Below are 19,443 nucleotides of genomic sequence, written 5' to 3'. Positions count from 1 at the left end.
CAACATGCGGTTCACAGTAGTTTGGGGTGGGTCAAGGATGGAGTTTCTGGATTTGGTCATTTACGTGGATGAGGGGTGTCTCTTATCTAAGGGTTTTAGGAAGGCCACTTCCACCAACTCCATCCTGGCCTACAACAGTTATCACCCCCGCCACGTGGTTAACAGTATCCCATACAGTCAGTTCCTTCGATTAAAAAGAAACAACAGTAAACATGAAGACTTTGTTTCCCAAAGTAGGGAATTGGGGTACAGACTTTTGAATCGGGGGTACCCTCTCTCTCTGCTTATCGAGGTCTTTAACAAGACCGACAGTCACAGACGAGAGGATATCCTGACGAGAGGCATAGGCAAAAAAAAAGTAGGGACAACTCATTTAGCTGTCCAGATCCCTCATCAAAAAAGGCCAATACTCCTTTTGTCTTTGATTTTTCACCCATGGCAGAGAAAATTCGTAGTGTTATTTCCAGGAATTGGGTTGAACTGCGTATTCGCCCCAATTGGGAAAAACGTCTAGCAGAAAAAGCGATGGTGACTTTCCGTCGGGCACCAACTATCGGTGATAGATTGGTGAGGAGCGAGTTCAGGGACCCTGTTGAACCTGACTGGTTAACTAGGGCAAAACCTGAAGGCAATTTTCGTTGCCATAATTGCTGTCATTGCCATCAATTCTGGCCCTGCAAGAGTATACAGTTAGGTGGGTATACCATCCAAATCAAAGATTCTATACATTGTGGTACTGAATTTGGTGTGTATGTTGTATTTTGCCCATGTATGAGGTTCTATATCGGCAAAACAACACGTCCTATTAAAACTCGATTCCAGGAACACTACAAATCTATTGAGACTGGGAAAGGAGCTGGTAGATTAATTGCTCATATCAGGGACACTCATGCAGGTGATGCTGAGTGCCTGAGATTTTGCGGGCTTAGGGTGGTCCAATGCCCACGTAGAGGGGGATCTAGAGATCAGTTACTGAGGAGAGAGGAGGCTAAGTTTATTTCCCTTACAGGTGCATGTGGAAGGATGGGCCTCAACGAAAGGAACGAATTGTGGTGTTTTCTCGACGAACACTAGTGGCTGTGGTGTGTAGCACTGCTGCCCCTCTTTTATACAAACCAGCTTTAAGAGAGGATGTATCTCTGGTTTACCTTGTATATTATGTCATTTACTGCCCAGGTCATGGCTGTACCCCTTCCTTGTGCTCTTCTTTCTAGCATACTGGCGTAACTCTTAGGGGTCTGATTGTTTGCTTCTATACGATCGCATAATCCTGTTCAGTTTACCTCCCTGGATGCTTCGTATTTTTAAACTGCATAGTCTCATAGTTGTAATTGTTAATCTTAATCCCATTAAACTATCACTGTTATTTGCGTCTCTACTTATGTTTTTAACCTTATTTGTTTGTATTCTAGGTCCACCCTTAGCGTGCCTTGTCGCTAGGCAACGCTGCGTTACGCTGCTCTCCTCACTGATACCGGCAGCCTATACAACAGCAGAAGTGATGTTTGCGTTCACGTGACGCGTATCACGTGACGCTTGGGGAAATCCCATTGCATATGGCCCCCAGACAAGGGGGCGTGCCTCCTCCAGCGGGCGGACTGGCTGGCTCGGGGCGGTGCTACACTCTGGCGCACGCTCGGCAGTGATGGACGACTGGCAGCGTGGGGTAAGACCTGTTTCCTGTTTATGTATATATATATCGTGTTCTGTACTTTATAACTTGTATCTGCTGCCTCTGAAGAAGCGGGTTTTCCCGTGAAACAGCTGTAAGGCTAGATTTTGTGCATATTTGTTAGAAGGTGTCGGGAGCATCAATTAAAGGTGACTTTTTTCGCAATTGGTGCCCGGAGAAATCTTTTTTCTTCTTTTCCTCTGTTGATGTCACTATCCACTGGAGGCACGATTGCCATACTGTACCTACATCTCCTGACCTGCCAGGTCCACATCTAGTGCCGATTTTCTCTTCAGCTTCTTTAAACAACACATAGTAATTTAGGTTGCAAAAAGACATAAGTCCATCGAGTTCAACCAGAATCAAAATTATGACTGTACTTCTTAATCTACTTTTAGTACGTTTTCAGTTGCAAAGTGCTAAAAAGTTATTTTAACCACTTCATCTCCAAGGGTTTTACCCCTTAAAAAACAGTAATTTTCACCTTTCAGCGCTGCGTCCATTCATCTGCCAATAATTTTATCAGTACTTACCAAACTCAAATGATCTATACATTGTTTTCTTGCCACCAATTATGCTTTCTTTGGGTGGTACTTTTTTTTGCTAACAATTATTTTATTCTAAATGCGTTTTAAAGAGAGTCTGAAGCGAGAATAAATCTCGCTTCAGACCTCATAGATAGCAGGGGCATGTGTGCCCCTGCTAAACCGCAGCTATCCCGCGGCTTATTGGGGGTCCCTTCACCCCCAAACCCACCCCCGTACAGAGCGGAATCTCTTCCGCATTGAGGCAGGGCTAACCGCCGCAGCCCTGCCTCCCGCGCGTCTTTCAGACGCTTACCTCCGCCTCTCCCCCGCCCCTCTCAGTCTTCCTTCACTGAGAGGGGTGGGGGAGAGGCGGCGATGCGCGTCTGATAGACGCGACTGGAGGCAGGGCTGCAGCCGTTAGCCCTGCCTCATTTCACGACCAAGTCTTGCGGGGGTGGGTTTGGGGGTGACGGGACCCCCGTTTAGCGGCGCGATAGCGGCGGTTTAGCAGGGGCACACGTACCCCTGCTAACTATGAGCCCTGAAGCGAGAATTATTCTCGCTTCAGAATCTCTTTAATGGTAAAAAGAAAAAAATGGAAAAAAATTCATTTCTCAATTTTGGGTCATTATAGTTTTAAACTAATACATGCAACCATAATTAAAACCCACACATTTTATTTGCCCATTTGTCTCAGTTATGGCAATGTTTAAAATTTAAGGGGTTCATTTTATATGTAAAAAAAGTCTGGTAATGAAAAAAAAAAAAAGTTTGAAGATGTAATTTTACTATTTGTCCACAAGATGACCTCGCATATAACTTTCCTGTGTGTAGTATTACTGCGCAAACAGGAAGTAATACGTGGACGTGTAAGTATCGGTTCTTGTGAATGACGGCACCATCTCATTGATGGCGGTGGTCATTCACATGGGGACTTAGCTCAATGAATGGGAACTGGGTTCCCATTCATTGATCTCCCATCTAATGATCGGCGGCGCTAACGAGCGCATGCAGGGGGTCGAGCAGGAGCGCACGGCGGGAAGGGACATAGTAGCTACGTCCCTGCATGGGATTTTGCAGGGACGTAGTTACTCATCCCAGGGGAGGGGAAGTGGCTGAACAGAAGCTGGAAATTATTTCCCTAACCCTGTTGAGCTCTGTAGATGAGCTAAAACGGCGTTTCCACAGCCTCTGTTGTCCCCACTTACATGCTTCCACTTGTGGGACATGACAGGAAGATGCGGCACTAAAAACAAGCAGGATAATGGTGACCTATCAGCTATTTAAAAGTAATAGTAAAAGCTGGAAAATGTTTAGAAACAATTATCATGTACTACGATAAAATATAAATTTGTCAAGGGGTACTTGTGATAATGTTTACTATGCTACTTTGTAAGTACAGGGTTTTAAAAGGGGTACATACCAATAAAATGTTGAGAAACACTGCTCTAGAGGACGACAAAAGTCGCCTTGATGCACATGACCGCATTCTTAAAGTCCTAGAATCTCGTTTGGAGGATTATGAAAACCAGGCAAGGTCAAACTTACGGTTCTGAGACCTACCAGACTCTGTTACTGACCTGCAAGCTGCTGCGACAAATCTGTTTGCTGCCTTTCTCTCGCAAGTTGATCACTCTTTCCTACGACTTGATCGTATCTATAGGGCACTGGGACGCCTGAGGAATCCCGATCTCTCCCGCGATGTCATTCTGAAGTACCGCTACTATGAGGTGAAGGAACAGGTGCTCGCAACCACCAAGAACCTCACTCCACTCCCAGGTGTTCCACAGTCGGTACAACTCTTTGCAGACCTGGCACCCATGACACTTCAGAAACGCAGAGCCCTCCGGCCTATCATTCAGGATCTGATAGGGGAGTCCATCCGCTACCGATGGGGCTTTCCATGCTCTCTGATCTTTGCCATTCGTGGATCTAACCATCAGATATCTACTGTAGATGAAGGTAAGCAGGTGTTGGAGGCGGCGGGAATCCAAGTTGAGCTCCCACAGACAGACACTACCCCTAGGCCACAACGTCCAGAACGAGTCTGGAGAAGGCTACCAGAAGGTCCGCCCGCTCCTCTGAGGCCTCATCATCGCCCAGGTGACTGATTCCTTGGGATTTCTTCCCGGTCTGTACACGCGAAGATACTATGTTTGGCAAAAGTCTATTATTCCTCAGTCTGGCGAGCTCGTATAGTCTCCTTTCCCATATTACTGGCCAGTTTATCGTCACTGCCCTGTACCCATATTTTGCTGTATTGATATCTTGTTATGGAAATTGAACATTATTTACTCCTTGGAGGGATGATTCACAACTGTGTAGCAGCTGGACTACTCCGCAATACAGTTTATTTCTTCGTCCCTAATCTTTCCATCTGTACTTGCACCATTACACAGGACAATATGTGCATTCATCATACTCGAGAACGAATATTTCTGGGCCACCAACCAAGTCCTCTTAAAAACTTGTACTTCTTGTGATTCTAATGCAATAGATTTCATTTTTATTTTTCATAATGTTTAGGACTACGGTTAGTGTTCATGTTATATCTGGTTCATATTGGATGTTTGCTGACTTATACTCTAGTTTTATAGGGCCCCCCTACTGCTACTGACCTCTGTGAGATGTCTCTCGGCTACTCCACTAGCTCATGACTACAACTATTTTTTTTCACCACAGCTCATTCATCTGAGCTGTTGGCGTGGATGACATTGTCTAACAAGATAGTCATATAGGTCAATGATAATGCAGATTTAATACTCATGGGTCCTTAGTTCTCATGCAAAACTGTTTATGATTCCCTCTTACAGGGGTACTAGTCTGATTGGTGGATCCCTTTAATTTCTTTTAATTCAAGTTGGGAGGAGGCGGGGAGCTGCGCTGGTGGACTGCGAGGATGATCTACAGTAAAATCTAGTGGTTCTGCTGTGGTTCGTCCCCGTCTCCTCCTCCTCACTTATAGCCTGATATTTTCCCCAATTGCCCCTAGTCCTCTTATACTACCTCTACTAATTGTCTCAAATCCGTGGAAAACATTATATGGTTCTCTCTTCTCTATCAATATTCTATTGAGCAAATGACGCCTAGCTTGGGTTGGGTTCACCTTGTTGCCTCCCTTGATGCAGGTGATGGTGTGTCATTTCTCACCTTTCCACCTGTTCTGATTATACTATTGCATATAAAATGTTATAAACTCTATAGGGTTAAGGTTAATTATTTATGTTCTATGCTATACTGGTTTTATCCCGAACTACTGTACTACCGTGTTTCCCCGAAAATAAGACAGTGTCTTATATTAATATTTGCTCCAGAAAGTGTGCTAGGGCTTATTTTCAGGGGATGTCTTATATTGGCACTGCAGATGTGTCCACTGCTGGCCACCTCTTATTGCTGCTCACTGTACTGATGCAGTGCTGATCAGGCACCTGTCATGTTATCCCTGCACACAGTTTATAAACCTGCTGTGTGCAAAGATGACATGTCAGGTGCCTGATCAGCACTACATGATGTGTCCCCATGCTATCCGCCTCTTATTGTTGCCTATTGTACTGTTACAGTGCCGATCAGGCACTTGTCATATCATCCTTGCACACCGCATGTTTATCAACTGTGTGCAGGGATGACATGACAAGTGCCTGATCGGCACTGCAGGAAGTGTCCCCATGCTGGCCCCCCTTTATTTCTGCTCATTGTGCAGTTACAGTGTCTATCAGGCACCTGTCATGTCATCCCTGCACACAGTTGAGAAATCTGCTGTGTGCAAGGATGACATGTCAGGTGCCTGATCGGCACTACATGACGTGTCCCCATGCTGGCTGGCTGCCTGTGTAAGAAGCTGTGTAAGCACGCCGCAGAACAGTTCAAGCTCCGGTATTAAAGCCTTGTAATTGGATGAAGCAGCCTGGGAGGCAGGATCATGGCTCCGTTATTGGGCCAATCATCAGTGATTGGCCCAAAAACGGGGCATGATCCCGCTTCCCAGACTGCTTCATCCAATTACAAGGCTTTAATATCGGAGCTTGAATGAATAATGGCACAGAGCATACTGAAGGAGAGTTAATCAGCCTGCATTGAATAGTGAGTGTCCCAGAGACCTCGCAGAGACAACAGGATAGCAAGCAGGACAGCAAGTTAAAATACATCTAATAACATGTCATGTGGGCTGCGGCTGGGCATGTAATGTAGGCTGGGGCTAGGTCTTATTTTCGGAGAATGCCTTATATTTAGAGAATGAGTGAAAGGCCAGCTAGGTCTTATAATGAGAGGATGTTTTACTTTAGGGGAAAGACAGTATAGCCAAATAACATTATCATATCCCATAGGCTGTTATGGCGTCAGTTAAAATAATTTCTCAATGCCCGAGGATTAAACTCCTCCATCAAACGTAGAAACGTATTAATTGCCCTCATCTGCCATCGACCCAATATCATCTGCCTACAGGATACCCATTTTTCAAATGACTCCAGCCTAAATTTTTTTTCACAAACAGTTCTTCAACTTTCATTTGGCCAGCGCTACACGCAAACATAGAAGTGTGGCTATATTAATCAGTAACAAACCTCCCACTGCAAGTTAAATCATTACAACAGGATATTGAAGGCCGATACTTAATATTTAAAGTGGGAGTGTCACCATAAAAACCAAATGTCAACAGCAACTGGTCTGAGTACATTAAGTGATAAAGATGCTAATCCTGCATTCAAAAATTTCAAAACTTTTTCTGCTGTTATGATTTGGAGATATCACATACTTAAAGAGACTCCGTAACAAAAATTGCATCCTGTTTTTTATCATCCTACAAGTTTCAAAAGCTATTCTAATGTGTTCTGGCTTACTGCAGTACTTTCTACTATAACAGTCTCTGTAATAAATCAATGTATCTTTCCCTTGTCAGACTTGTCGGCCTGTGTCTGGAAGGCTGCCAAGTTCTTCAGTGTTGTGGTTCTGCTATGAACTCCCCCTTCCAGGCCCCTCTATGCACACTGCCTGTGTATTGTTTAGATTAGGGCAGCTTCTCTCTTCTCTCTTATCTTTTACAAGCTGGATAAATGGTCCTCTGAGCTGGCTGGGCTTTCACATACTGAGGAATTACAGACAAAGGCAAAGCTGTTTGCAGGAAGAAACGAGCAGCCTGAAACTTCAGTGCATGAGAACTGCAGGGGGAAAGAAACACACAAATGATCTCCTGAGATTCAAAAGGAAGGCTGTATACAGCCTGCTTGTGTATGGATGTATTTTCTATGTGTGGACATACTGTAAATCAACCTACTTCCTGTTTTGGTGGCCATTTTGTTTGTTTATAAACAAACTTTTAAAAACTGTTTTTAACCACTTTTAATGCGGCGGGGAGCGGCAAAATTGTGACAGAGGGTAATAGGAGATGTCCCCTAACGCACTGGTATGTTTACTTTTGTGCGATTTTAACAATACAGATTCTCTTTAAAGAGTACTGGCCATTTGGTAGTCAGTGCCAAACAGTTGCATGCTGGGGGTTCTTTTTATCTATAATATATTCCTCCTCTTCCCTTTATTTCCCTGCCTAGCTGCTTATCTGAAATACGATCCCCTGCTCACTTGTGTTTACAAGCAAGGCTGAGGTGACTCAGCGATTGGAGGAGAAAATAAAAAAAGTAAAGGGCAGAAATTAAATCAAGATTTAGCCTAAACTGTGGGCAAAAGACATGGTTCCCACCAGGAACAGAATTCTCTTTATTTACTATATACAATTTACTGAAATCAAACCGTGGACAGTACAATACGTGTTATATAAGTAGATAAATACTTGATCTACTTACATTTTTCCATGGCATAGTATGGCTAATCCTACTGCTTTAAAGGATCCCTCTATGAACATAATACTGTATATACTTCGTTAATTGTTACGTTCTCCCTGAGTGTGCATACAAAACTTATATTTGATATAGGTGGAGAGCGTATTTTATTATTTGTCCGGTGTGGCGATTTTAATGTAACACTCAACGATTCCCTTGATAAGTCCTGGCCTACCCCTGATAGACTGACCAAATCCCAACACCAAAATCTGCAAAACTTGCTTGAAGACAATTTTCTTACTGATGCTTGGTGTGAATTATATGGTGACAAGTGAGGTTACACTCACTACTCCAGCCCCCATAGATCCTACACCAATATAGATCATTTTCTGGTCACTACATCAGTAGTACCTTTGTTACAATACCTTGGTCAGATAGCAAATTCTATTTCACTTTTACACTTTGTTTAATATTGATCAGCAGATGAAAACTACTGAGAGGCCATGGTGGAGATGAAATGAGTCCTTAAAGTGGACCCAAATTAAAAAACACAGGATTTCAGAAATAAAATCTATTTTCTAACTTATAATAAATAGCAGCCTTTTTTCAGCTGCATGATGACAAATATAAAATATTTTACATTTATTGGAGGAACCCCTCCCTTCCTTTCATATTGGCAGGACAGAATCCGGCAGACTGATGGAGATCTAAAACAAAAACAAAACACAGGCTGCTACTGATGATGTCACAGGGGAGGTGATCTCAGCTTGTGTGAGATTTCACATAGACGACGCCCCTGTTTGAGGGAGGGACAAACACACCCATGATCTAAAACCTCCTACTAAGCTCAGAAGTAATGGCTGCCACCTGTATAACCCAAGTTATGAAAAGAGAAGGGTGAAAAGCATGCACTGAAATGCTCATAGGCTTGAAGGAGTGTTTATTTATCTTTGTATTAGTCAGCGTGGTGCAACTAAATATTTTGAATTTAAAAAATGTTTGGTTTGGGTCCGCTTTAATAATGAATCATACTATTAGAAAAACAAACTGAGAAATTCACAGATTACTTTAGGGATAAGATTAATGAGAATACTTCACCGGTGACTGTTTGGCTGGCACATAAGGCTGTCCTATGAGGTTACCTTAATCAGGAAGGCTCAAAAGCTAAAACTGGACTCTGAAAAGTACCAGAATTTACAATTTAAACTAACTCGCCTACGCAATCTACAATCTTCAGATCCATCTCTGTACCTTCTGAAGCAGATCAATGACACTAAAAAAACAATTAGACATTCTTTTAGCTAAATCCACTGAAAAAGTCCTTAGAATGACCAAAGCCCAATACTACAGATATGCTAATAAACCTGACTCCTGGCTAGCAGTCAAGCTCTGCAACCAACGTAAAATTAACTATTTACAAGGTTCGTACCCCTAATGGGCAGATCACAAGCAATCCTGACAAAATCGCACAGACCTTCCACGACTACTATACTAAGCTATAAAGCCAGCCTACCCTGACACCTCAAGTAGACCCCACTCAGTTTTTGAAGTCCTTGAAGCTTCCTTATCGAACACCTAAAGGTGTTAAACAAATCAATGAAGAATTCCATGATATGGAGGTCCTGAGAGCCAGATGGCTTCAATTTTATTTACTATAAGAAATTTATATATATTCTGACACATCACAAAATGTTTCAATCACATTTGAAAATACCCTCTAAAGCACCCTGAATTCTTAGCAGTGCACGTTACAATATGCCAAAAACCAGACAGGGATCTTTTAAACACTCAAAACTATAGGCCGATAGCTCGCGTTAACTAAGACTATAAGCTACTGACTGGGATACTCCCTGGACGTCTGACTGCGGTCCTCCCTGGCCTAATCAAGAGAGAGAGACCAGGTGGGTTTCATACCCCATAGACAGGCACAGGACAATATCTGAAAAAACTTAGGGACCCCAGTGATGTCATTAGCGTTAGAAGAGCAATGTTAATCTATACAGCCAGCTTCTTACTATCTCTCAGGCCATTGAGAGCTGCATCTCACATTGGAAAAAAACAAGCTAATTTGCTGGAATCTCTAGGGATTTTAAATAAAACGCACAGAGGTAAAAAAGGCGGCCAGGCCCATAAAAAGTGCCACACTCAGTCTCAGTCCAACTTCAGGGACCCAGGTCCATTCAAAGAAAAGAACTTTCCAGCGATCTCTAGTGATGTGTACTGGAAATCAGAGGCTGAAAGTAGCAGAAGTTACCATGTCCCTAGTCAGAGATGCAGTAACACCCCGGCAGTGAACCCAGTCGCCATTGCTAAGCCCCATGCAGTCACTGCATTGCTCTGCAATGCCCGCTCTATAAACAATAAGACAGCCATTATTGCGGACCTTATTCAGACATGCGATTTTTCATGCATCACTGAAACCTGGATTGATGCCAATGCGGGCCCCACATTGGAAGCAACCATCCCATACAATTACTCAGTCCTAAGTGAGGGAAGACGAGACCGCAGAGGAGGGGGTGTAGCAATTTGTGGCAAAACAACTCTGCAGCTCAGGGCCCTGAATGTTGGCTCAACAAAGTCCTTTGAATGTATAGGTGCCCAGATCTCAGCTGGTAAAGGCTTCAAAATTTTAGTGGTTTATCGTCCCCCCGGAGATGCTGACCCTTTCCTACAGGAATTCCCAGAACTTCTGGCCATGCTGGCTCTGTCTTATCCGAGATGGATCATCCTTGGTGACTTCAACATCCGGGCTGATAACACTCAATCACAAGATGCAAATGAACTAATAAATCTCATGGGTGGACTAGGCTTCACACAAGTTGTAAAATCAGCTACCCACAGAGGAGGGCATACGCTAGACTTACTGTTCCACCTTGGAATGGACATTAGTAACATAACAGTAACCCCAGTGGTATGGTCAGACCATCACATAATACAGTTTACTATTGAACATCACCCTATCAAGCAGCTCCCTAAAGAAACAATCAAAACCCGTCCCCTGAGTAAATTAACACCGGAGAGGATAACTGCCAACCTGGATTTTACAAATCTGCTCCACAGTCAAATGGACCCAAACTCTCTAGTAACCCAGTACAACAACACGATATATGAAACACTTGACAGTATTGCCCCATGGCGCACCAAATCAGCAACCAAAAAGCAGAAAGCTAATTGGTTTGACAAAACCATCATGGATCTAAAAAAGAAAGGGCGCAGACTAGAAAGACAGTGGCGTAAATCAGGGACTGGGGAGCACAAATCTAGCCTAGTTCAACACCTCAGACAATACCAACAAGCAATAACCAAGAAAAAAATCAGACTTTATCTCGCACAAAATATCTACAGCCAACAACAGAGCTGCTCAACTCTTCCACACAGTGGAATCACTCTGCAATCCTTCCTGCCTAAAAGCCCCAACCACATACTCCAGGGAAAGGTGTGAAGAATTCTCTGCCTTCTTCACAAACAAGGTGTCTACCATCCGTGCCAGCATTACACCAACAACATCAATTGACCACTGGACGTTGCATATGCCTACTACCGTACCACCATGGCAAGTCTTTGACACTCTGAGTGTAGAAGATTTTGGAATTCTCATTCAAAGTCTCCGCCCCACTACCTGCGACGTGGATCCTGGCCCAACTGGATCCTTAATGCAGTGCCCAGCGCTGTTCAGGCCAGCACTTTACAAAATCACTCAGTGCTCCTTGCAAAGTGGACTTTTCCCAGAAGAACTAAAGAAAGCAATCATAAAACCCCTCCTGAAGAAACCATCACTAGATCCTGATTCTGTAACCAACTACAGACCTGTGGCGAACTTACCATTCCTATCAAAAGTTATCGAGAAAGCAGTCGCCAACCAGCTAGAAGCCAGGCTTACAGATAACAACATCTTTGATACTTTTCAGTCAGGATTCAGGAAAAGGCACAGCACTGAAACAGCATTAGTCCGAGTAATGAATGATCTACTTACTGCAAGGGACAAGGGTGATTGCTCAATTCTGATTCTTCTTGACTTGTCAGCAGCATTTGATACTGTGGACCATGAAATACTAATCCAGCGACTGAAGAATTACTGTGGCCTAAGGGGTACTGTTCTTAGCTGGTTTCAGACCTTCCTATCTGGCAGGACACAGCAAGTATGTCTGGGCACACACTACTCTAATCCAGTGCCACTTGCCTATGGAGTTCCACAGGGTTCTGTACTATCACCATTACTCTTTGCAGTCTACATGCTCCCACTGGGCAAAATAATCCAGAACTATGGTTTAGGATACCATTGTTATGCAGATGACACACAACTGTATCTGTCCTTCAAGCCTGGCACCCAAGACCCATCAGCATCCATAAATGCGTGTCTAGTGGATTTACAAAATTGGATGAACACCAGCTGGCTGGGGCTGAACTCTGACAAAACAGAGGTGTTGGTGGTAGGTGGTCCACACATGATGGATAAAGTTCAAAACGCTCACCACCTCAAACTAGCAATTGGGGGAGATACTGTACAGTATAAGGACTCTGTGCGAAACCTTGGGGTGATCCTGGATGGAAATCTAAAACTCAGACAGCAGGTATCAGCTGTCGTCAAGTCTTCCTTCTTCCATCTAAGAAATATAGCGAAAATAAAACACCTAATCCCAGCTGAAGACCTACCTGCCCTGGTTCACGCATTTGTATCCTCCCGCCTAGACTACTGCAACGCCCTGTTAATCGGATCTACAGATAAGGTTCTGCGCCCCTTACAGCTAGTACAGAATGCTGCAGCCAGACTCCTAGCCAATGCCCCCCGCAGCTCACACATCACCCCAGTACTGCAAACTCTTCACTGGTTGCCAGTAAAATGGAGAATCAATTTTAAGATCTGCCTGCTGACATTCAAGGCTCTACACCACATGGGACCCAAATACATAGCGGATCTACTGGAACTTTATGCCCCTCCACGCACCCTCCGCTCTGCCAACAAGATGAAGCTGGTTATTCCCAGGATACACTTAACATTTGGTGCTCGGGCCTTTTCCTATGCAGCCCCTACTCTATGGAACTCACTTCCACAATCAGTACGAGAGGCTCCTTCTCTGGACAGCTTTAAAAAAAGGCTAAAAACTCACCTCTTTTCCCTAGTCTTTGAGACTGCATAATGCAGGGTCACAGCGCTTTGAGTCCCCAGGGAGAAAAGCGCTATATAAATATTATTGTTATTGTTATATAGAAAAAGCCTTCGACGCTATTTCATGGGACTTCATGTTTCAAACTTTTGGGAATGCTGGATTTGAAGGGGCTTTTATTCACATCTTAAAACAAGTCATAAATGTGTCGGACCTATGTTCTGCCTTTTTTCTGAGCTTTAGCCTCTTGCGTCTTCCTATATTATCTTACTACAGGACTCTAATATATTTCCACTCAAAGACAGATGATTAATGAAAATCTTCCAGTATAGTGAAGAATTCCTTTCAATTCTCCAAAATTTCCAATTTCCGGAGCAGCAAAGCCACCATTACATTTTACAGTTGGCACTGTATGTTATAAAGCACATATTGTTCAAAGAATGCCATTATTAGAAAAGGCTAATCATCATCTAGCAGTTTTTTGTGCAAATGTGAGAACGGACACTTCATCGGGAGCAGTGACATCCACCCTATTAAACTCTTATAAATCACACTCTTGCTCTATTTCCTCCTTATTGTGGATTTTTAAAAACTGACCTGATTCTCACTGGCTATTCACTAACACCATCATCTGCAACAAAAAATCTGTATAGTATAAATATATATATATATATATATATATATATATATATTTTTTTTTTTTTTTTTTTTCGAAAGAAAAAAAAAATATCAAAAACTTGAGGCTTACTAAAGATAGCCACAAAATAAACTGCCACCTTTGGCACAAAAAGATTCGCCATAAAAAAAATAAAATAAATAAATCCACCTGTGGGGGAAAAAAAATAGATTCCTGTCTCATTTGAATCATTGAGTGATTTAGTCGTTCCATATACATTTTCAATAGATTTCAGGAAGGTATTTTTGAAGACATCACTGTGGAACAAATACACCTACTTTCTATCTGGACAAGAAATTGGAATTCTACAACAGTGTTTCTCAACATTTTATTAGTATGTACCCCTTTTAAAACCCTGTACTCTCCAAGTACCCCCTGGCATGGTAAACATTATCACAAGTACCTCTTGACAAATATATATTTAACTGTAGTACTTGATAATTGGTTCTAAATGATTTCCAAGTATTTACTATTGCTTTTAATCAGCTAGAATACTAATTTGGTTTTGTTTAAAGTGATCCTTAATTAAAAAAAAAAAAAAAAATGAGTTTTACTCACCTGGGGCTTCCAATAGCCCCCTGCAGCTGTCCGGTGCCCTCGCCCCTTTATTGCGTCCCTTTATTGATCTACAGTAGATGTCTATCTTGTAGAACCTAGGTTCTCAACGTGTGGTACGCGTACCCCAGGGGGTACTTCTGATGGTTCCAGCGGGTACCCGGGCTTCATATACTTAACCAAGAATAACAACTTTAGAGTCTTAGAAAATGATAAATCGTATTTAAAGTGATCCTTAAGTAAAAAAAAAAACGCATTTTACTCACCTGGGGCTTCCAATAGCCCCCCCTGCAGCTGTCCGATACCCTCGCCGTGTCCCTCCGATCCTCGTGTCCCCGCCGGCAGCTACTTCCGGTTTCGGCGACAGCCACCGACAGGCTGGGAACGCGAGTGATTCTTCGCGTTCCCAGCCACAATTGCGCCCTCTATGCTGCTATAGCATATAGCATAAAGCATATAGCAGCATAGAGGGCGCAATTGTGGCTGGAAATGCAAAGAATCACTCACGTTCCCAGCCTGTTGCCGAAACCGGAAGTGGCTGACGGCAGGGACACGAGGATTGGAGGGACACAGCGAGGGTACCGGACAGCTGCAGGGGGCTAAAATGTATTTTTTTTTTTTTTAACTTAAGGATCACTTTAAATAAGATTTATCATTTTCTAAGACTCTAAAGTTGTTATTCTTGGTTAAGTATATGCAGCCCAGGTACCCCCTGGAACCATCAGAAGTACCCCCTGGGGTACGCGTACCACACGTTGAGAACCTAGGTTCTACAAGATAGACATCTACTGTACATCAATAAAGGGACACAACAAGACTGTAGCTCTTATTACATCATAACTATTATGTTCTAGAGTTAGGTTTTACATATAAATATTGCATGATCATCTTTTGGATGGCTGTCGCACCCTACAGAGGACACTGTACCTTGCTGTGCTGCTGCTGCCGAAGTCTTCTAGGTATTCCAGTCGTCTTTGAGATAGAATCCTCTTGACACCATTTGACAAGTTACACTTCAGTGCTTTCTCAAAAGTTATCAGTGGGGCATCCATATTATCATCTGTGGACATCTCAGTCTCTAGCAGATGCATATGCAAGCTGATATTATCCTAGGACAGATGAAAAGTCAATAGCATACTTTAAGTATAATTTAACTTTTAAGAGGTAAAAAAAACCTGCTACGAACTTGCCTCAGTGGCAAACAACTTTTTGTAATTTAAAATGACTTACAATTTTCTTCTGAATTTCAATTCACAGCCAATGATTTTCTAAAATCAGGCATGTTGGAAGATCAAGGGATCGGGGAATGCCTAGTGGTGTATTGCATTGAACGGTACAATGATTGTGGTTTGATTCTTGGCCTAACTTCTACAAAAATGTAGTTGAACCCAAGTGGGCATGTGTACAAATAAACTCAAACTTTGCTGAGGGACAGTATCCGTGGGGAAAGGTGGTGCAGTTGCAAGCATGTCTAATGCTGGTGTAGTCACAAAAGGAAGGATATCCATACACAGGGTCGGACTGGGACACTCGGGGCCCACCAAAGAAATTTCAACCTGGGGCCCACACATCCCCTGATTGCGGTCAAAAAAGGGTGTGACCATGCACTGGAATGGGGGCGTGGTCATGATGTATTATGGACAGAGCCAAATGTACATGATCTTAGCAGCATTGTAATTCAGAGACACTGCTGTCCAGCAAAACTTTGCATAGAGTCCCCTCCTTCAATATAATATAATGTCCTACTTTGCAGAGGTTGCGACTGCATCAGGGCCCTTGGGTCAAAGGGGCCCCGAAGGGCCCTCCCTCAACTGCAGTATTATCTCTCTATTGGTCCTGCGCTCATAATAATCACTTCTATAGATACTTTGAATAGTGTTAATTATTAACAAGCTGCTTCTCATCCCCATCTTGCACCTCTGACACTGTAGTTGCCATTGGCAGGTTTTGGTGCTTGGGGGGCCCCATTGTAATATTTGCATCGAGGCCTACAGCTCCTTAGCTACGCCACTGCTCTCAGCATGAGTGATTACAGCACAGAGAAGAGACCTTTTGAGCTGCAGGCAGCAATTGGAGCTCTGTCAGACAAGGAGGGGGGGGGGGGCACCAGAGACCTGGAGGCTGGGCCCACCAAGGGAAAAAACTGTACTACTGTGGCCCAGTCCGACCCTGTCTATACACACACACACACACACACACACACCTTTAATCGCAATGTTCTTTATTTACTTAAGCAGCAGAACAAATGGCCCTTTTTCATAGCCTAGGGCCATAATTGAGGAGTGGAACGATTACATGGAGAATCAAGCTCAATGTATAGCTAGTTGTTCCCTCTAATACAGAGGTCCCCAAACTTTTTTGGTCAAAGGCCGGGTAAACATACTTCAGACTGCTGGGGGACCGGAACATACATAAAATTATGTTGAAAAACATTACATTGAATCTAGGTATTGATTCCCCCAATCACGCCACTAGAAGAATTCCAAGCAGAAGCCATTCAGTCGTGCTGCGCCTGAAGAACATCTTTGTGCACCAGAAGCATACCCAGGTGACAACCTGCCGTCTAGTTGGACAGCAGTGTCACCTGATGCAAAATTGTATGCCAGCGAATAACTGCTCACTGGCTTCTACAGTATGTGAATGGGTGGTGCCAGCACTGCTATTCTATATGCAGGCCGTGCATATTTAAAGGTGCAGTAAACCGCATCTTTAAGTTATACATTTTGTGTTTGGGTGGGCCAGTGAAAACACTTCGGCAGGCCACATTCGGCCCGTGGGCCGTAGTTTGAGGACCACTGCTCTAATACATAATAGCACCTACTATTTTCTTCCTACATTATGAGTTAGCAGCACAGAGCACACACAGCACCAATCAACTGATAACACCCGGATAAAAATCCAATCTAGCATCAACCTTAAAATAAAAGGTGCTCAAATAGGTATCTAAAAGTCTTTAAATTGATAACCAAGAAAGATTTTTTTTTCCTCATCAAAACTGTCATTGCAAGTGAGAGCCAACAGACAACAGAGGCTGACTCATCATCAACAGAACAGAGCTTTCTGCCCGAGAGTTTCACCCTCGACTTAGCACTCTCTCTCATGCCCCACATCCAAAGCATCTCCAGGTCCTGCCATTTCCATCTATACATAATTGCCAAAATTCACCCCACCTCACCCCGGACACTGCAAAAACACCTGATCCATGCTCTGGGCATCTTCCGTCTTGACTACTCCAATGCTATCCTTTTTAGAATTCCTGCAACTAGGCTCCTACCCTTGCAATCCGAATGCAGCTGCCAGACTTTTTCGCTTCTCCTGCTGCTCCTCTTAAGCTGGCCCTCTTCATAAGTCCCTTAACTGGCTCCCTGCCCCACTTAGAATTACATTTAAACTGCTCTGTGTGGCTAACCAGGGTTGTGAAGTCGGTACAAAAATCCACCGACTCCAACTTCTCAGTTTAGGATTCCACCGACTCCTCGACTCCGACTCCTCTAATTTGCATATTACAATCTCGTTAATTGAATGTAACATGAAATTCGTCTCTTAACTGCCAACGCTTAGGAATTTTAAAAGACAACTGAAGTGAGCAGGATATGTAGACTGCCATATTTATTCCCTTTAGACTAAAACTAGTCCTTGGTAAGAGTACTTGTAAAAGGTACAGACCGGCACAAAGAACATCTATCAGGCCCTAGACAATGTAACTGTGGGTACATGTAAGAATGATATGCAGGTAGTCTGCATGGGAATGAGGAGAGTCTTCCTCTATTACACATTCATGCACAATCTGAACATGAATCAGGCCATAGCATATGTGACTGTAGGTACATGTAAGAGTGATGTGCAGGTACTCTGCAGGAGAATGAGGCGATTCTCCCTCTATTACACATTCTTCATGCACAATCTGAACCAGGTTTATGGGTGACAGACAACACCTCTGTGTTCAATGTGCACAACATTCTCAGTGGATTCCCTGCAGCTCTGTGGGTAGTGCATATGTAGAGTATAGTACTACTGTGTAACAAAGTAAACCTGAGACAGATACAATTAAAGTTTTATACATACACGGGGCTTTTTCCAGTCCCCTTCAGTCTAATCAGTCCCTCGCTGTCCTCCTCCGCCATCAGGATCTTCTGCTATGGGTCCAGGTACTTGAGCCAGTCTGGCGTAGTGCTCATGCACACACTCCGCTGCCGGGAGCGTACTACACCTGTGCAGCACTATTGCGCAGGTGCAGAATGTTCCTGGCTGTGGGAGCGGCACATGGCTGGACTGCGCAGACTGGCTGAATTACCAGTATGCATAGCAGAAGATCCAGGTGGTGGAGGAGGAAAGCGAGGGACTGATTTGCCTGAAGGGGGCTAGAGGAAGTCCCAGGTATGTATAAAACTTTTCTTTTCAACCGTCTCAGGTACCCTTTAATTCGTAGTCACCAAACCAAATTTTAACATATCAAATTATTTGATTTCATGAGCAAAGAGAGTGCATACACTTGCATAAATCAGCATCAATGCAGAATTATTTCCCTCTCATTGACCATCTCTATTAGTGACACGGCTACACATCAGGCTTTATTCTTACAGCACAGATGTTATTTAGTAGAGCAGTTGGCTGACGGTGTAATGGTTAAGGGCTCTGCCTCTGACACAGGAGACCAGGGTTCGAATCTCGGCTCTGCCTGTTCAGTAAGCCAGCACTAATTCAGTAGGAGACCTTTGGCAAGTCTCCCTTGCACTGCTACTGCCAATAGAGCGCGCCCTAGTGGCTGCTGCTCTGCTCTGGCGCTTTGAGTCCGCAAGGAGAAAAGCGCAATATAAATGTTATTTGTCTTGTCTTGTCTAGTATATATGAGATTCCTATGTACACATCATATATATATACTGTACAATCAATATAAATACGGGGACTGCTTTATTGAAGCAGCACAAGTAACTACTTTTGATTGGTTTATTTCATTTTTGTGGACTAAGAACAGCTATTACTGTATTTATACATTATTTAGGATGACTATTATCTCAGAAATAGAACATTGTCATATTTTCTACTTTAGAGTTTAAATTCATTAGGAGTCGGAGCATTTTTTCCCGACTCCAGGCACCCAAAATTGCTCCGACTCCACAGTCCTGTGGCTAAC

At 43.4% G+C, this 19,443-nt stretch overlaps 1 protein-coding gene across 1 annotated transcript in view; it reads right to left on the bottom strand.

Moving 5' to 3' along the window:
- LOC137539190 (pre-mRNA-processing factor 39-like) overlaps positions 1 to 19,443 on the bottom strand; it is a 114,746-nt gene that overhangs the window by 8,916 nt on the left and 86,387 nt on the right. Inside the window, exon 11 of the mRNA XM_068261707.1 lies at positions 15,237 to 15,418. Within this exon, the coding sequence (XP_068117808.1) occupies positions 15,237 to 15,418 (182 nt within the window). The remainder of the gene's footprint in view (positions 1 to 15,236; positions 15,419 to 19,443) is intronic.

The sequence above is a fragment of the Hyperolius riggenbachi genome, chromosome 11, assembly GCF_040937935.1.
Source record: "Hyperolius riggenbachi isolate aHypRig1 chromosome 11, aHypRig1.pri, whole genome shotgun sequence".
NCBI classification, from domain to species: domain Eukaryota; kingdom Metazoa; phylum Chordata; class Amphibia; order Anura; family Hyperoliidae; genus Hyperolius; species Hyperolius riggenbachi.
This window is presented reverse-complemented; position numbering and strand designations above follow the sequence as displayed.